Here is a 16582-nt window from a genome sequence, read left to right on the forward strand (position 1 = left end):
AAAGCTTCTTTAGATATCATAATTGTAATTGTTATTGACAAAATTATCTAAACTGTCACCCACCCACTGGTTACAGTGTGGGCAAAAATATGTCCTGCATACTGGTTGGTGATGTAACTGCCAAACTGAAAACACAATCTAAAGAGGCGTTGCATATTACTTTTTCAGTCTGTGTTGCTATCCAATATGAATTGGGTACGATACTTACTGTAGTAAGGAAACTTGATTATATATGTAGCCATTTTTAAGGATCCAGAAGTTTATTTAAGTGAATTAAAAAGAAGCACCTGCAGTTCCCACCAAATCGAGTACTTTGAAGAACATCCACCAATGCAGGTGGGTTTTTATATTCCATAATTTAATGTTTTTGGGGGGGACCGTCCAAGCTTCAGGAGTTCTTAGTTTCTTACTTTTGATTAATCTTGGATTTTGTGGTTCTATCTGCAGGCAGTTTAGCCCAGTGAAACACTATCTTTTGATACCTCTCCAGGCACTGGATATACAATATATTAACATCTAATGAATAGAAGAAACCAACAATATCTTTAAATTTAATGAGGTGCACACACATGCTGAATTTGATCTTCATAACTTACCGTGTTTAGGTTAGTTGTTGTATGCTGCATACCAATTTGTCTGTTTTAAAGGTTGTTTTTTCTGTTGTCTATACAAACAAGGCAGCATTAAAGAAGCATTAAAATATTACCTGTTACATGATCGCACCTTCTGAACATTCTGTTGTCTAATATATTAAATGAAGTCAGTGTTAAGCAGCAGTAGCACTAGGATTACAAATCGATTTGAATAAAAATATCTTAATGGGTCTTTTAAGCCATAAATAGACTTAAATGTCATTGAAGTTAATTCTACTTGGTTAAAGATTGTTTGTAAATCTCCATTCCTGTTTCTTACCTCCCGTCACCATCCTATACCATCTTTTTTGTTTGTTGCTTTTTAAGTGAAGCTAATTGTGATTTAACTAGAAAAAATCTAGGATTTCATTCTCTGTCAGCATTATCTGATGTGATTTTATTGAGTTTATTTATAGGGTTAAACCAGTTTTAGAGTTGTCTAGTATTGTGGCGTATAATAGCTTACACTGTGATGTAAATCCTAACACAGCCAATTGTACAGATTTACTCATTGCTGTATTCACAATCTATTCATTATCATCATGGGATGGTGTAGATTTTGCTGATGCGGCTGATGTCTAATTCCTGTTTACCTCCACATTTACTGCTGTACCGTCATTACACACCTGGTGTTTTTGCAAGGATGGTGACCCTTGTTTTTAATATACTCTGCTTTTATATTCTCTTGCTGCATCTGCAAAAAAGTGTGTGTATCCCACCTTTAAACACAATTATATGTATGGGTATAGTATACATATGTTATACCATATCATGATACTTTGATGATGACCTGTGCAGGACTTGAGTTGAAGAGGAACTTTATAATTCAATTTCTTCTGGGGGTATTCGCTGTGTCATACCAAACTACTGTTCAAGAACACTCCAAAATGCCCCTGTTAGTGTGTCTAGTTTATTCATGTTCAAGTAATAAAAAGTGCTTATTTTCTTTACAGACCCATTTTCCATCATTCCATCGTCTGCATGTGAAAGATCAGTTTCTGTGCACTTCTGGTAATAAATTAGTGATTATGATAATAGTTGTGACTAAGATGTATGTGGGGTCAACAAAAAGGGTAACAAAAACTTTTCACTGTCAAAGATGAATACATTTAACTTTCATGCATTCAATCATATATATACACATGCATACCATACATATATACATACAGTTTGGTCCACAAATAGTTGGACACAATTGTCATAATTTACGTCACCACAATGGATTTGAAAGGAAACAATCAAGATGTGCCTTAAGTGTAGACTTTCACCTTTATCTTGAGTGAACTGAGTGAACAGTATAGGAATTACACCCATTTTACATGTACCCCCCCCCCCCCCCCATTTTAGGGGCTCAAAAGTATTTGATCAAAATAACAATCATGAATTAAATTGTGAGTTGCAATACTTGGTTGCAAATCCTTTGCAGTCAATGACTGCCTGAAGTCTGGAGCCCATAGACTGTCCATCTGCACCGTGAAGCGCTGTCCAATGAGTTTTTAAGCATTTGGCTGAATCTGAGCAGATAATATAGCCCTGAACACTTCAGAAACAGTTTCCTTGGCAGCCATACATGCCCATGCCATAACACTACCTCCACCATGCTTCACAGATGAGCTGGTATGCTTCAGATCATGAGCAGTTCCTTCCCTTCTCCATACTCTTCTCTTCCCATCATTCTGGTACAAGTTGATCTTTGTCTCATCTGTCCAAGCAGGAACTAAAGACAGCTGCAGTGCAGGCCTGGCAGAGCAGCACCAGGGAAGAAACCCAGCATCTGCTGATGTCTATGGCTTCCAGACTTCAGGCAGTCATTGACTGCAAAGGATTTGCAACCAAGTATTGAAACTCACAGTTTAATTCATGATTATGTTAGTTTGCCCAAATTAGCCCTTAAAATTGTGGGGACTGCATGTAAAAATGGGTGTAATTCCTACACCACTCACCCAATTTGGATGTAATTACCCTCAAGATAAAGATGAAACTCTACATTGCTTATCTTTGTTATCATTGTTGTTTATAACCGCCGTTACCTTGATTGTTTCCTTTCAAATCCATTGTGGTGGTGTACAGAGTCAAAATGATGGCAATTGTGTCACTGTCCAAATATGCATGGACCGAACTGTATATATATAACATAGGGCTAAAATAGGTTGTATATGTAAATGTTTTTGATAAAATGATTGCATTTTATCCAATACCCTTTACATTGGCATATACAGTGCAATATGTTTTGGTTGATTTCAATTAAGGATGGATGTCATTTACAATTAGCCACTGTAGGAAACTGATAATGTGTCAGATTAGTGAGGTTTGCTGGTGTACCATTTGTTCTGCCACTGGGGGGGATTGAAATCAGCCGTTTCAGGGGAGATGACAAACAGACGTTATCGATGGAAAGATAAGTGCGGACTCTGCAACCCAGATGGGCCTAAGGTAACTGTGTGTTGCACAGATTCCCACCCACATACTGTCAATAACTTCAAAAGATGAATTGAATTCTATGTCTCTATGCTCATCATATGTGCCGATCACCGTGAACTTTTTCATTGGTATTTAAGTGTTTTCATCCTTGCCTGTGGCTGCTGAGCAGAAATGGACCGTTTGTGTCAAGGGACCAGGGATCTCCGAGGACATACTCTTGTCTGGGGTGAAGTACAAGGCAACACATCCTGGGGAAGCACTTCTTTAGATAATTGAAAACACTATTACAAAAATGATTACTATATCAAACGGAGTTCGAGATACCTACGATAACGTCATCAAAATACGCATGCGCACAGGTACGTCCCGTACCTGTGCGCATCCGTATTTTGATGACGTTATCGTAGGTATCTCGAACTCCGTTTGATCCGGGGCAGGGGGCTGATTGACAGCGCCAGGACACGCCCCCGGGAAGCGGAGACAGAGAGGGTGCCTGTGCGCGGAGACGGCCCGCTCATTAATCACAGCAGCCGGGGGGGCGCAGCAGCAGCGCGGCGCAGGACGACGTCTCTCTCCCACACACCGCCGGCAGAGCGCAAGTCCCTCTCCTCCTCCCCAAATCGTCCCCCCGACTCCCTCCGGCCGCGTCGCTCTTTCCTCCTCTCCCCCCAGCGAGCTGCCGGGCTTTGCGCCTGCTCCTGCCCCAGCGATGTGCCGCTGCGGACCTCGTAGGAAGACCCTCCGGACACTGACACTAGTAGAGCTCTCGCTGGTCGTGATAGCCCGCTGGAGCGCGGCTCTGGATTACGACTCCACGACGTCCCCTCCTAGTAGTTTTGATTCCCCCGATGAGCTCAACTATTTGGACCCTTGCAAAGCCGGTGAGTGCTTGAAAGAAGTAATGGCAATTGGAGAGAGAGGGAAAAAAAAAAAAGAGGTTTTCTCTCTCTCTCTCTCTCTCTATTTGAAGCGTGCATCACTATCTAATAAGTTGCACGGCGTTTTCTCTTTGCATTCAGTGCCAAGCGCACTGGTCAACAATCAGTCACTTCGCCCTGCCTGCGCGATATGTGCATTCAGATGCAAATGATCTACAAACGCATTGTGTGGGTTTCTTCCTTCTGACAGAGTGGTTCGGGCTCCTGTGTGTGTGTGTGTGTGTGTGTGTGTGTGGGGGGGGTGCTTGTTTTCCTGCCTACGTTAAATGCATCCCCGGTTTCAAGAGGTGGCTGCTGTGAAACTAGTTTGGATGTGTGCTCCATACTTGAAACACAGTCGTACATGATCCGAGTCGCGGACCTGCCGGGCAAGCCACCCCCGGATCAATCAGTATCTGGCGCTTGAGTGGCTGCGCAGGTAAAGGTCAAGTTTAATATTTGAAAACTTTTTTTGGGTTTGGCTGCTGGTGGTGGGGCAACCTGTGCAGAGGTAGATGCGTGAGACTTACTTGTTGCCCGTCGCACTGCAACTGTTTCCCCCCCTCTCTGAAAGTGCTCTCCTCGTACACCATGTTTCAATAACCGCCTTTGCTTTATGCTGAAAGACAATACGCAGCGCATAATCGCACGTTACTCCCGGAGCCCATTAAAAAGATGTCTTGAATAAATGACATGCATGTTATTACCCAACAGCTGGTCGATACTGGTAGGGGGGGGATATGCAAGCTTATGCACTAAAGTCTAGCAACTACTCAACATAATATCCTATGTGCCGGTTACAGAGCTGTTATAGATCAGAGATTGTGTTTAAGAAATGAAAGGAGCATGTATTCAATAAGATGCAATATTTCACCAACTACCTATTCTGATGTCACACTCTGTATTTAATTTGATCAGGGCTGTGCATTGCTCTCCTCTCTACAATTGGCATGCGAAGTGTTAACCATTTGTGCTTTCCAAGCCTCTGATGTTTCTTTAGGAACATTATTCTGCACTGTTGTTTGCAGAGGCTGATATTGATGTAGTTTGCCAGCATCTGTATTCTCTTGGGAGAGGCCGGCTCTCTGAAGCAGGTTATGATGGGGATTTGCGGTGAGACACTGAGCGTTGTCCAGCTGGACTAGTGTTTTGTGTCCACCTCAGTCAAAGCACATCTGCCTTGGCAGGACGAAACCTGATGGAAAGATGTGTTCAGGAAGGGTGGGGGGACTTGTACGTGAGACCTTTCTCCAGATTCACATCCTGTGGATTTCAGTTCAGTGAATTCCAGCAGTGGTGTAGTTCCAGTTTGTGTTCTTCTTTCTTCGACATGTGTTTTGGATCACCTTTGCTGAGGTTTTGTTTATATTGAGAGATCTCCTTGTTTCCTCCCAACTTCCCTGAAATTAAGGGAAAAGGTGTGAAGTTGATATTTAAATTAGCCATGTGTAGGACCAAATACAGGTTTTATTGCACACAAAGCAATAACCTGACCATATCACCAGTAAATTGGTTTGTTGACATTGTTCAACTTGGACTGTTTCAATCAAAGTGCTTTAGCTAATTTATTTAAGGAATGTAAGATCATCAGGCCTTAAAAGTGTCTGAGATCTAGTTTTTTTTTTTTTATAGATGTTTTAACTACCTACCATGTGTATTCCTGAGTTTGCCATGTAGATTATGTTATACTGATTATAATCCTGCCTAATGTGGATTCAGCAGCCGTTTTTAGAAGAGCCGAGTATTTATAGTGAGGACTGAAGCAACACGGCGGTTTTTGCAGGTGCCCAGCAAGCCAAAGTTGACTTCAAGTGCCAGCAGCAATTGGCAAATTGTTTAGTGCCCCTGGGGAAATCCCAGTCAAGAGTCAATTATGACGTAGCCCAGATTTAAACCAAGAATGTCTGGATTGTAATCCCTAAACTGCGTTTCAAGTGGAGGATTTCACTGGTTAAAGTGAAACATAATGTGTGTATTTAAATCATGTCATGCTCCCCTGACTTTAACTGTAGCTAAGATTTATTTTACACACACTGCACAAGACAAGCTGTCACAGTGATGTGCTGAAATCATAGCTAACTGTTGTCAACATACAGTACACCTGCCTTTATTATTACTAAAGGGTCACAGGCCTGCACATGTTTTCCAGAACCTGTTTTTGAAGTAGATCTTTTATAAAATCTATAGCATTTTGAAATGCTCATTAGTATTCTAGTTGTTTGTGCGGTTATACTTTTGTAAATTAAATATAGCGGTGCTGTAGGTAATGATATATCTTTAAAAAGAAGACATTTGCTCCAGTAACTTATCTGAGGATAATTTATGATCCTTCAATTGGAAACAAAGTACAGCTTGTTAAACACAGGACTCGTGACTTTCTTCACAAACGACCCACCCTCCCTCAGTCATGGCAGGGAGCATGTCAGTCAAATATATGATTAAAAAAAAAAAAAAACTAATCTCATCAGAGATCCCAGGCCATTGCATCAATCGTACTTTTATGCTTTGGCCTCCTTTAGTCCATAACCGCGTTGCATTTCAGTTTCTCAGCACTGATTGGATAGCAGATCTTGGAGGAGGAATAGGAGTTCGTTAGTTCTTTCTTTTCCTGCATCTTCCTATTTATAGTGAACCTGTTTCACTGGCCCTTATGATGAATTGTGTAAACGCAACCACCCCATGAGTTTAAGAGGATCTAACAAGAGCAGAGTCTCAGCAGTGGTGGTGGTCCTGCTTGAAACTGTGCCTTGTTTGACGTCTCATGAACAACTATGTTTACTAATATTAACTTGATCTGTGACAAGACTTTGGGCCTCCTGGGCAGCTTTTCAATAAACAAGAGCAATGTATCAGTTTCCTGTCTGGTCCTGGCCCACTTACTTTTATAGGGCACTCCTGAGACTGTTGCCGGTCAGATGGAAAGATACTGACCCACTATCTGAGGCTGCTATGACCTGACAGCTGCGAGTGATGAAGTTGAAAGAAAAATGCTTCTGTAAAACCTTGGGGCTTTGGGATTTTTTTTTTATTATTATTTTTTTTAAGAATCCGTGCTTTCTGAGTCCGTGGACATGGTGTGTTAAATCTGGAAGTTGCATGTGGGAAGTGTTTGTTATTTCACAGCATGTGACCTGCGATCTCATTAAAAAATAAAACTGCAATAACTGTGCCAGGGGTTATTGTTATTTTAACCATGAATAATACTAATAAGCAGCTGAGATCTTTAACTTGAACAGTTAAACACTTTGCCTGGGAATGCATAAGTGCGTCAGATAACTTAAAATGATGACTCTCTCTCCCTTCTCATTTGGAACAGATTACTTGTTTACATTCTATATTGCAAGACTAACATATGATCTGTTTATTTTAAAAGATTGTTGCAGAGGGAGAAATTAACATGAACCACACAGGTTTTTTAAGGAAAACCAGGCCAGTTAAGGAATTCAACTTTCTTGTTCTTTGTTGTCTGCTATAGAGTCTGGATTGTCTTGCATATGTATGTATTTTTACTGTGGGCAGCCTTCTCAGAACCCGGGGGGTGGTATGCTTTGCGTACAATGGTAAATCACCACATGTAATCTCCTAGACTGCCCCTTGTTTAACTTTTTGTTTTCTTTTGCTCCTCTGGTCATGAATGACTCCAATAAGAAAGGTAAAGAGGTAGTTTTATTCTCAGAAGAACAAAACCTTGGTTTGAATCTTTGCATATTTCCTGTTAAAAATGACTGGGTGTGTCTCCATTAAAATAAAGACCAAAGTTGTTAAAGCGGAACTTCAGTGAGTGTTTGGTGCCTTTTAACTGCAAATGTGCAAATGGCCACACCTTGTGTAGTAATATTAGGAATATGTCACAAACTGATAAGAGCAAATGTTTATCCTGAAGTCAGCAGGCATCACATATTGCCTTGTCTGTTTTTTGTTCTTTGCTATATTGGATTATTAACAGGTTTATTAAAAATGCCAAGTTTAATGTGTAAAAACAAAAACTGGACAAGGAACATTGTCAGTTTGCATTAAAAGCAGATACTGTTAAGGAGACCCATGTCATCACATCAAGGTACTGTACCAAAAATAAATGGAAAAAACCCAAAAGTAATAGGAGGTTGCTTTCAATATAAGTCTTGGATGCTCTGTGAAAAGGCTGCACATTTCCCTCACAGGTTAAAAGAAAGTTAATTAGAAAACATCATATCCACAATACAATTTAAAATGACTGCAAATGTAGCTAGAATCAAAGAAAAACAGCATTGTTGCATACTGCTACCATGTGAGAGAATTCACAAGTCACAGAATAGGACAAAGGCGAGTAGCTTTGTGAATTTCAATAAGAGTTTGTGATTAAAATTGCCAAAAAATAAGTTTGGGTTTGCTTGCCAAGTAAGTGTATGAAGGAAAAAAAAAAAAAAAGACTTCAGTGTTGATAGTGTGATATTTGTAGTTTTTTCTTGTACTGCAACCAATAAGAGAACCGACTTTTGTTTTTACAAATGTTGTTGATATCCAGAAATGTAGACATTTAAACACTGTGTATGCTGTAAAACCATGCACAAATAAATGATCGGATCCCTGTGTATTTAAAAAATAAAGTCTCGGCCCAGGATGAGGGATTTCCGCTCTGTGCCCCGAACAGTGCACCCACATAGAGATGGGGCTCATGTGACCTGATTTGTGGAGTTAAATTTGATTTAAAAGTTTTTCAGCTTCGTAAATCCCACAGCACCTCTTGGCATTAGTTGGTCATGCAGATGTTTTCATGCTTTCATTATACCTGTTGCACATCACATTACAGTACTATGAGTTATTGTGACTGATTTACCTGTTAGTAGTTTTGTTTGTTTTGCAAATTTACTGCAAGGTAGTTTTGTGAGGAAACAAAAGATCATTATCCCACTTTAAAAGTGCAATGCTATGCACTAACATTCACAGTGTTCAATTTGTTTTTAAGTCACCTTGGGTGGCTATTATTCTAAGCTGAAACCTCTCCAGAAAATCAATAAGGACACACTCAGTACGACATGAAACTGGTGAGAAATGGAGAAGAAACCCTATCTTGTATGAAAATGCATCAAACTGCTTGTTCTGGTGTTTGATGATAAACCATTATAAATGTGATCGAAGGCAAGTAATGCAGAATAGCATGACAATGTTATTACAGCAGTTTTACTTAAATCATGGAAAAGCAGTCCTCTGGTCAATAACATTTATCTAGTATGGTGGTTTAACTAAGAACTGCTATCAGTTTTGAGTTCCAGTGATTTTTGGCCATTGACAATGGAATCGGAGTCGGGCATATCTAAAGTACAGTGAAGTGGAGAGGCTACCCTGAGTACGTGTTCATCAGAAACTCACAGACCGCCTCTAGATTACCATCAGTCATTGATTCTCATTTATATACAAAGTTGCATAGCGTTTATGGCATCCTAAATTCATAACAACTATTAAAATGTTAACTGAATTCCTGGGGGATATTCCAGAGGGAACCTTAGCTTTAATACAGTGACGGAAAAAAGTATTTGATCCCCTGCTGATTTTGTACGTTTGCCCACTGACAAAGAAATGATCAGTCTATAATTTTTAATGGTAGGTGTATTTTAACAGTGAGAGACAGAATAACAACCAAAAAATCCAGAAAAACGCATTTCAAAAAAGTTATCAATTGATTTGCATGTTAATGAGGGAAATAAGTATTTGATCCCCTATCAATCAGCAAGATTTCTGGCTCCCAGGTGTCTTTTATACAGGTAACGAGCTGAGATTAGGAGAAGTCTCTTAAAGGGAGTGCTCCTAATCTCAGCTCGTTACCTGTATAAAAGACACCTGTCCACAGAAGCAATCAATCAATCAGACTCCAAACTCTCCACCATGGCCAAGACCAAAGAGCTGTCCAAGGATGTCAGGGACAAGATTGTAGACCTACACAAGGCTGGAATGGGCTACAAGACCATCGCCAAGCAGCTTGGTGAGAAGGTGACAACAGTTGGTGCGATTATTGGCAAATGGAAGAAACACAAAATAACGGTCAGTCTCCCTCGGTCTGGGGCTCCATGCAAGATCTCACCTCGTGGAGTTTCAATGATCATGAGAATGGTGAGGAATCAGCCCAGAACTACACGGGAGGATCTTGTTAATGATCTCAAGGCAGCTGGGACCATAGTCGCCAAGAAAACAATTGGTAACACACTACGCCGTGAAGGACTGAAATCCTGCAGCGCCCGCAAGGTCTCCCTGCTCAAGAAAGCACATGTACAGGCCCGTCTGAAGTTTGCCAATGAACATCTGAATGATTCAGAGGAGTGTTGTGGTCAGATGAGACCAAAATCGAGCTCTTTGGCATCAACTCAACTAGCCATGTTTGGAGGAGGAGGAATGACCCCAAGAACACCATCCCCACCGTCAAACATGGAGGTGGAAACATTATGCTTTGGGGGTCAAAGGGACGATGGACGGGGCCATGTACCATCAAATCTTGGGTGAGAACCTCCTTCCCTCAGCCAGGGCATTGAAAATGGGTCGTGGATGGGTATTCCAGCATGACAATGACCCAAAACACACAGCCAAGGCAACAAAGGAGTGGCTCAAGAAGAAGCACATTAAGGTCCTGGAGTGGCCTAGCCTGTCTCCTGACCTTAATCCCATAGAAAATCTGTGGAGGGAGCTGAAGGTTCGAGTTGCCAAACGTCAGCCTCGAAACCTTAATGACTTGGAGAGGATCTGCAAAGAGGAGTGGGACAAAATCCCTCCTGAGATGTGTGCAAACCTGGTGGCCAACTACAAGAAACGTCTGACCTCTGCGATTGCCAACAAGGGTTTTGCCACCAAGTACTAAGTCGAAGGGGTCAAATACTTATTTCCCTCATTAACACGCAAATCAATGTATAACTTTTTTGAAATGCGTTTTTATGTATTTTTTTGTTATTCTGTCTCTCACTGTTAAAATACACCTACCATTACAATTATAGACTGATCATTTCTTTGTCAGTGGGCAAACGTACAAAATCAGCAGGGGATCAAATACATTTTTCCCCTCACTGTATATAATATTAGAGTTCTTGAAAATGTTGAGACCCCCTTTAAAAAAAAAAAAAAAAAAAAGTCTACACAATCCCATACAAATGAATGTGCTTACAAATCTTGGGGTCTAGACTATAGGAAATCCCATTGTTTCTTTTGTCCAGAATTGCCTTGGGTGCATGTATAAACCTGTTCCTGTCTCTCTTCTCTGTCTCGGCTTACAATTGGGAGTAATTGTTTCCATCTTCAAGTTGGTGCATTCCAGCTTTGAACTACAATCCTGCGTCCACTAGAAAGGAGTCATCATCATCATCAAATAATATTTTAACCAATTGACAGTGATTGCTTGAATATTTATAGCATTTCTTTTCCACCTTACCTTTTGATGCTGGTTCAAGTTTCCCATCATGCTTTGTGTCGGCCTTCACTTCATCTCCTGGTTTTGTTGTTCTACAAATTTGACGGAAGGATGCTTTTCCACATCAGTCATGCTTTAAGGTATAAGCAATAAGAAAATGGGATGCTTCATGTGTTTTACCTCCCAAAACTTTGCTCCGCCAAGTATTTCTCTCACTAATATTTTCCATGATCAGATTATCAATGTTCTTTTCACAAAAGTTAGTGGCTGGGAGAATGGTGCGGTGCCGCGGTTATAGATTTCCTCTAGTTCAAGTGGTTCTCTGAATGTTTTTTTTTATATTGAGGATGCTTTGTAAATCAGGACATTGAAGTTATTAAATGCACTCCTATTATGGCTTGTCCTTGCTGGCAGCTATTTGCTGTTTATACTCTAATAGTTCAGAAATAAGCACTTGACATTTATGTTTTGTAAGCAAGGGAAAAGCATTTTTTGTGATTGCACTATCATTATTTTCTGAGCTGGTCTGGATCATGCCTTTTTCGATTAAACTGTGATGAGAGTTCTTGCCCAGTAGCACTCAAGGTTAGACCTTAGGTAAAATTGCTGACAGTTTGATCCAGTGACTCTGCAAATAGTGTCGGTTTACAAGAGGTTGTGTGCAAGCCAGTCGCGTCTGCGTTTGACTTTGCAGATCGAACAACGTGCTTTTTGTCCCGGTGATTGTTGACAATCTGGTGAGCGTTTGAGTATCACGTGTGCGACACATCATGCATGTGCTGAATCGGCCATGCCGTTTCACCAGAAGCCTTTGCATTTTCATGTTCCTGCTGTTGAGAATCTAATCTGTCTGTTTTATCTTTTGGATTGCATTTTCTTTGTGCAGGCCAGTGTGTCAAAATACTGGGCTTGTGCCTTACAGGATTAAGGTGCAGTTAAATAAGTTCACTGGGTACTAAGCTAGACAACTCCATCACTTTTAAAGTTCGTTAAATTGATTAAAACATACCATAGAATTGCACTTTGGAGTTGGCAGTAGTCTTTTTCATTCACAAAATCTCTCTGCTGGAATATTTAAATCCAATCTGCTCAGTGTTGACTGGATTGCTGTTCAGTTCAGGCTTGAGCTTCCACAGTTGTTGTACAGTAGCTGTAATAGATATTTGTGTCTTGTAGTAGTGAGATCAATACCTGACTGGGATCTCTTTGACAGTATGCCATCTGAATATTTGATCTAGTGGTGGGGATATGTAGCCTTGAAGAACCTGGTAAACATGGTTAGAAAATTCAAAACAGTACATTGTCGATGTATTGATGGCTGATCTTTCTGGAACCCATAAACATAAAAAAGGTGTGGGTGGCTCATTCATGACTATTTATGCATGACAGACTGATCTTTACCCAGTGCCTTACCTCAGGAGCAAATCAATGGTGGTTGACCTTAATACTGGGAAGGATGACTTAAAAAGAAACTCAGGTGTTGAATGCACAGTGCTTGTTGACTCTCTGTTCCTCCATCTGGAGCAGGTGACAGCACTGTCTTAGGAGGATAAGTATTACAGATATAAAAAATATGTAACCTGATGTCAATGTTGTTCTTTGAATAGCAAAGGAAATTAAAATCATACTTTATAGTTATAACCTTTGCCAAGCTGACAGATTTACAGTGAGGGGAAAAAGTATTTGATCCCCTGCTGATTTTGTACGTTTGCCCAATGACAAAGAAATGATCAGTCTATAATTTTAATGGTAGGTGTATTTTAACAGTGAGAGACAGAATAACAACAAAAAAATCCAGAAAAACGCATTTCAAAAAAGTTATACATTGATTTGCATGTTAATGAGGGAAATAAGTATTTGACCCCTTCGACTTAGTACTTGGTGGCAAAACCCTTGTTGGCAATCGCAGAGGTCAGACGTTTCTTGTAGTTGGCCACCAGGTTTGCACACATCTCAGGAGGGATTTTGTCCCACTCCTCTTTGCAGATCCTCTCCAAGTCATTAAGGTTTCGAGGCTGACGTTTGGCAACTCGAACCTTCAGCTCCCTCCACAGATGTTCTATGGGACTAAGGTCTGGAGACTGGCTCTCCACTCCAGGACCTTAATGTGCTTCTTCTTGAGCCACTCCTTTGCTGCCTTGGCTGTGTGTGTTGGGTCATTGTCATGCTGGAATACCCATCCACGACCCATTGTCAATGCCCTGGCTGAGAGAAGGAGGTTCTCACCCAAGATTTGACGGTACATGGCCCCGTCCATCGTCCCTTTGACCCCCAAAGCATAATGTTTCCACCTCCATGTTTGACGGTGGGGATGGTGTTCTTGGGGTCATTCCTCCTCCTCCAAACACGGCGAGTTGAGTTGATGCCAAAGAGCTCGATTTTGGTCTCATCTGACCACAACACTTTCACCCAGTTCTCCTCTGAATCATTCAGATGTTCATTGGCAAACTTCAGACGGGCCTGTACATGTGCTTTCTTGAGCAGGGGGACCTTGTGGGCACTGCAGGATTTCAGTCCTTCACGGCGTAGTGTGTTACCAATTGTTTTCTTGGTGACTATGGTCCCAGCTGCCTTGAGATCATTAACAAGATCCTCCCGTGTAGTTCTGGGCTGATTCCTCACCGTTCTCATGATCATTGAAACTCCACGAGGTGAGATCTTGCATGGAGCCCCAGACCGAGGGAGACTGACAGTTATTTTGTGTTTCTTCCATTTGTGAATAATCGCACCAACTGTTGTCACCTTCTCACCAAGCTGCTTGGCGATGGTCTTGTAGCCCATTGCAGCCTTGTGTAGGGCTACAATCTTGTCCCTGACATCCTTGGACAGCTCTTTGGTCTTGGCCATGGTGGAGAGTTTGGAGTCTGATTGATTGATTGCTTCCGTGGACAGGTGTCTTTTATACAGGTAACGAGCTGAGATTAGGAGCACTCCCTTTAAGAGACTGCGCCTAATCTCAGCTCGTTACCTGTATAAAAGACACCTGGGAGCCAGAAATCTTGCTGATTGATAGGGGATCAAATACTTATTTCCCTCATTAACATGCAAATCAATTGATAACTTTTTTGAAATGCGTTTTTCTGTCTCTCACTGTTAAAATACACCTACCGTTAAAATTATAGACTGATCATTTCTTTGTCGGTGGGCAAACGTACGAAATCAGCAGGGGATCAAATACTTTTTTCCCTCACTGTATAACGGGTCAGTTGGGAGGCTTTTCCTCTTGTGGATGATCAAAATCCAAAGGTCCAATGTGCCTTTTATTTATTTTCACACATTCCCTTCTGCTAGTCAGGTTTAGATTGTCTTAACTGAACAGTGAAAGGACTGGACTTTGCTTTGTACAGGATAATGACTGTGATCTGAGATGTTATAGAAAGATTAAAAATATGTTTGGAATTTTGAATAAAATAAACTAAATGATGAGAACAGCCACATTAGAACAGTACAGGATTAACTTTAAGATTAAATGACCCACATGCCAATCACGGCATTGAGCGTTGAACAAAGCTTCGCATGGCACTGCTGAAAGTTTTGGGCCTAACAAAGACCTGGATGATTCCATTGTTTTCCTAGGTTAGACAAAGTGTGTGAAGTGGCCCTGAAGCCTTTTTTTGGATCAGATATCTGAATGTAAATGTTGATTATGCAATTGCTTCTATGAAGTATTTAAGTAATAAATAATAAATAAACGTCCCTATTTATTTTTCAATATAGATATGTTTCTTGCCAAGGCTATTTTGACAAATCTGTTTTGTCGCACTCAATAAGATCCATTCATGGAGATTTTGAGAGTTATGAGGTTCTGATAATACTTTGTGTTAATGACCAAGCTACCCCCACAATCCTTATTGAAACTGGTCCAACTGTTGGTTTACATTCAAGCCTTAGGCTGAAGGTGCTTATTTCAAGGAAACACAATCCCTCAGAAATTACAAAAAGAAGCATACTTGGAATAACAAGGGACAAACATAATATGTTAATAATGGTATATATGTATTAAAGTACAGTATAGGTGGTTGTGTTTGGTTCTATTTTAATGGCACATTCAGTAAATGGGGGTTTGTCCATCATTATGGAAAGCAGCCTGCCTTAACTGCAATAAACACCAATACAGATTATGCAAAATATGCTTGCATTTATTAACCAGATGGATAATAGTAGCTTATATTTCTCAATAAACAAGGCAAACTGTCATTAAGCACTTGAATGCCTATTATTATCAAACATAATTTCATGCTGCCATTCTTCACACGTGCACACTCCAGAAAGGTTAAGGCCGTGCATTTTGTGCCACACAAAAAACGTGCTTATTATCCTCTGTTATCGGAACAAAAGGGAAGTTTAAACTGACTCTCTCTCAATGTGAGCAGTTTGGTTGAGATGTTTCAATGCAGCCTGTGCCGATCTTCTCTATTATTTTAATAATTCATGATCATTGTGAAAACCCAGCTTGTGCTGCCTGCCAATAGCAGATCCCAGTGGAGATTGTATTTGTAAATATCTTAAAATAAATGTATGAGTCAAATTGGAAGGTTAGCAGGTTTTGCCATCCTTTTTTTCTCCCCTATTTATATATTCTTCTGAATGAAAGGTGGCTTGGCAGAAACTCTCGTGTTCCTCAGTCTTATGTTTACGCCTGGGGATTACACATTTGAAGATCTTTTTATTAGAAAAAAACAAAAAAAAACTTTCATTCGGTGGAGAGGTTTAAAGACAAACAAGTCCAGAAAAACAAATATCACCGACACGTTTCTTCCATGTATTGGAAGATCGGTGAATGCATTTGCCAACACCCAATGATTTACAGACGGATCACATGCAAGGAAATGCAGGCAGCAAGAGGTTTACAATACAGTTGAAATATATGCACAGTTCAGCCAGACAGACCTTGATTTGGGCTCCTTTCTTCAGATCAGTAAGCTATTGCCTGCCATTGCGTTTGCAATCCATGGCATTCTGGATTTCATTATACCTGAAATGTCCACGGCTTGTATTATGGTCCAGGCCTATTGTATATTAATTGAATGCCAGTATTGAACCTTGTACATTTTATGGACACTTTGCAAGGTTTTAATGCGTGTCAGCTTTACAATATCTCTGACTGTTTATGAAGTCAAACACATACTTATAAGTTAGCAGAAATATCTACTTTATACCAGTAATATAGTTTATTGTATTAGTACCTCTTGCCAGAAACAGTCAGCTCATTTATCAGGTAGGTAAACTGTCTAGGTTTCTTA

General features: G+C 40.5%; 1 protein-coding gene across 2 annotated transcripts in view; it reads left to right on the plus strand.

Moving 5' to 3' along the window:
- Positions 1–3503: 3503 nt before the first annotated feature.
- LOC136715721 (tolloid-like protein 2) overlaps positions 3504–16582 on the plus strand; it is a 57360-nt gene continuing 44281 nt past the window's right edge. For both annotated transcript variants that reach the window (XM_066693090.1, XM_066693091.1), the window contains exon 1: positions 3504–3934. In XM_066693090.1, coding sequence (XP_066549187.1) covers positions 3763–3934 — 172 coding nt within the window. In that variant the 5' untranslated portion in view covers positions 3504–3762. The remainder of the gene's footprint in view (positions 3935–16582) is intronic.

The sequence above is a fragment of the Amia ocellicauda genome, chromosome 20, assembly GCF_036373705.1.
Source record: "Amia ocellicauda isolate fAmiCal2 chromosome 20, fAmiCal2.hap1, whole genome shotgun sequence".
Lineage (NCBI taxonomy): Eukaryota > Metazoa > Chordata > Actinopteri > Amiiformes > Amiidae > Amia > Amia ocellicauda.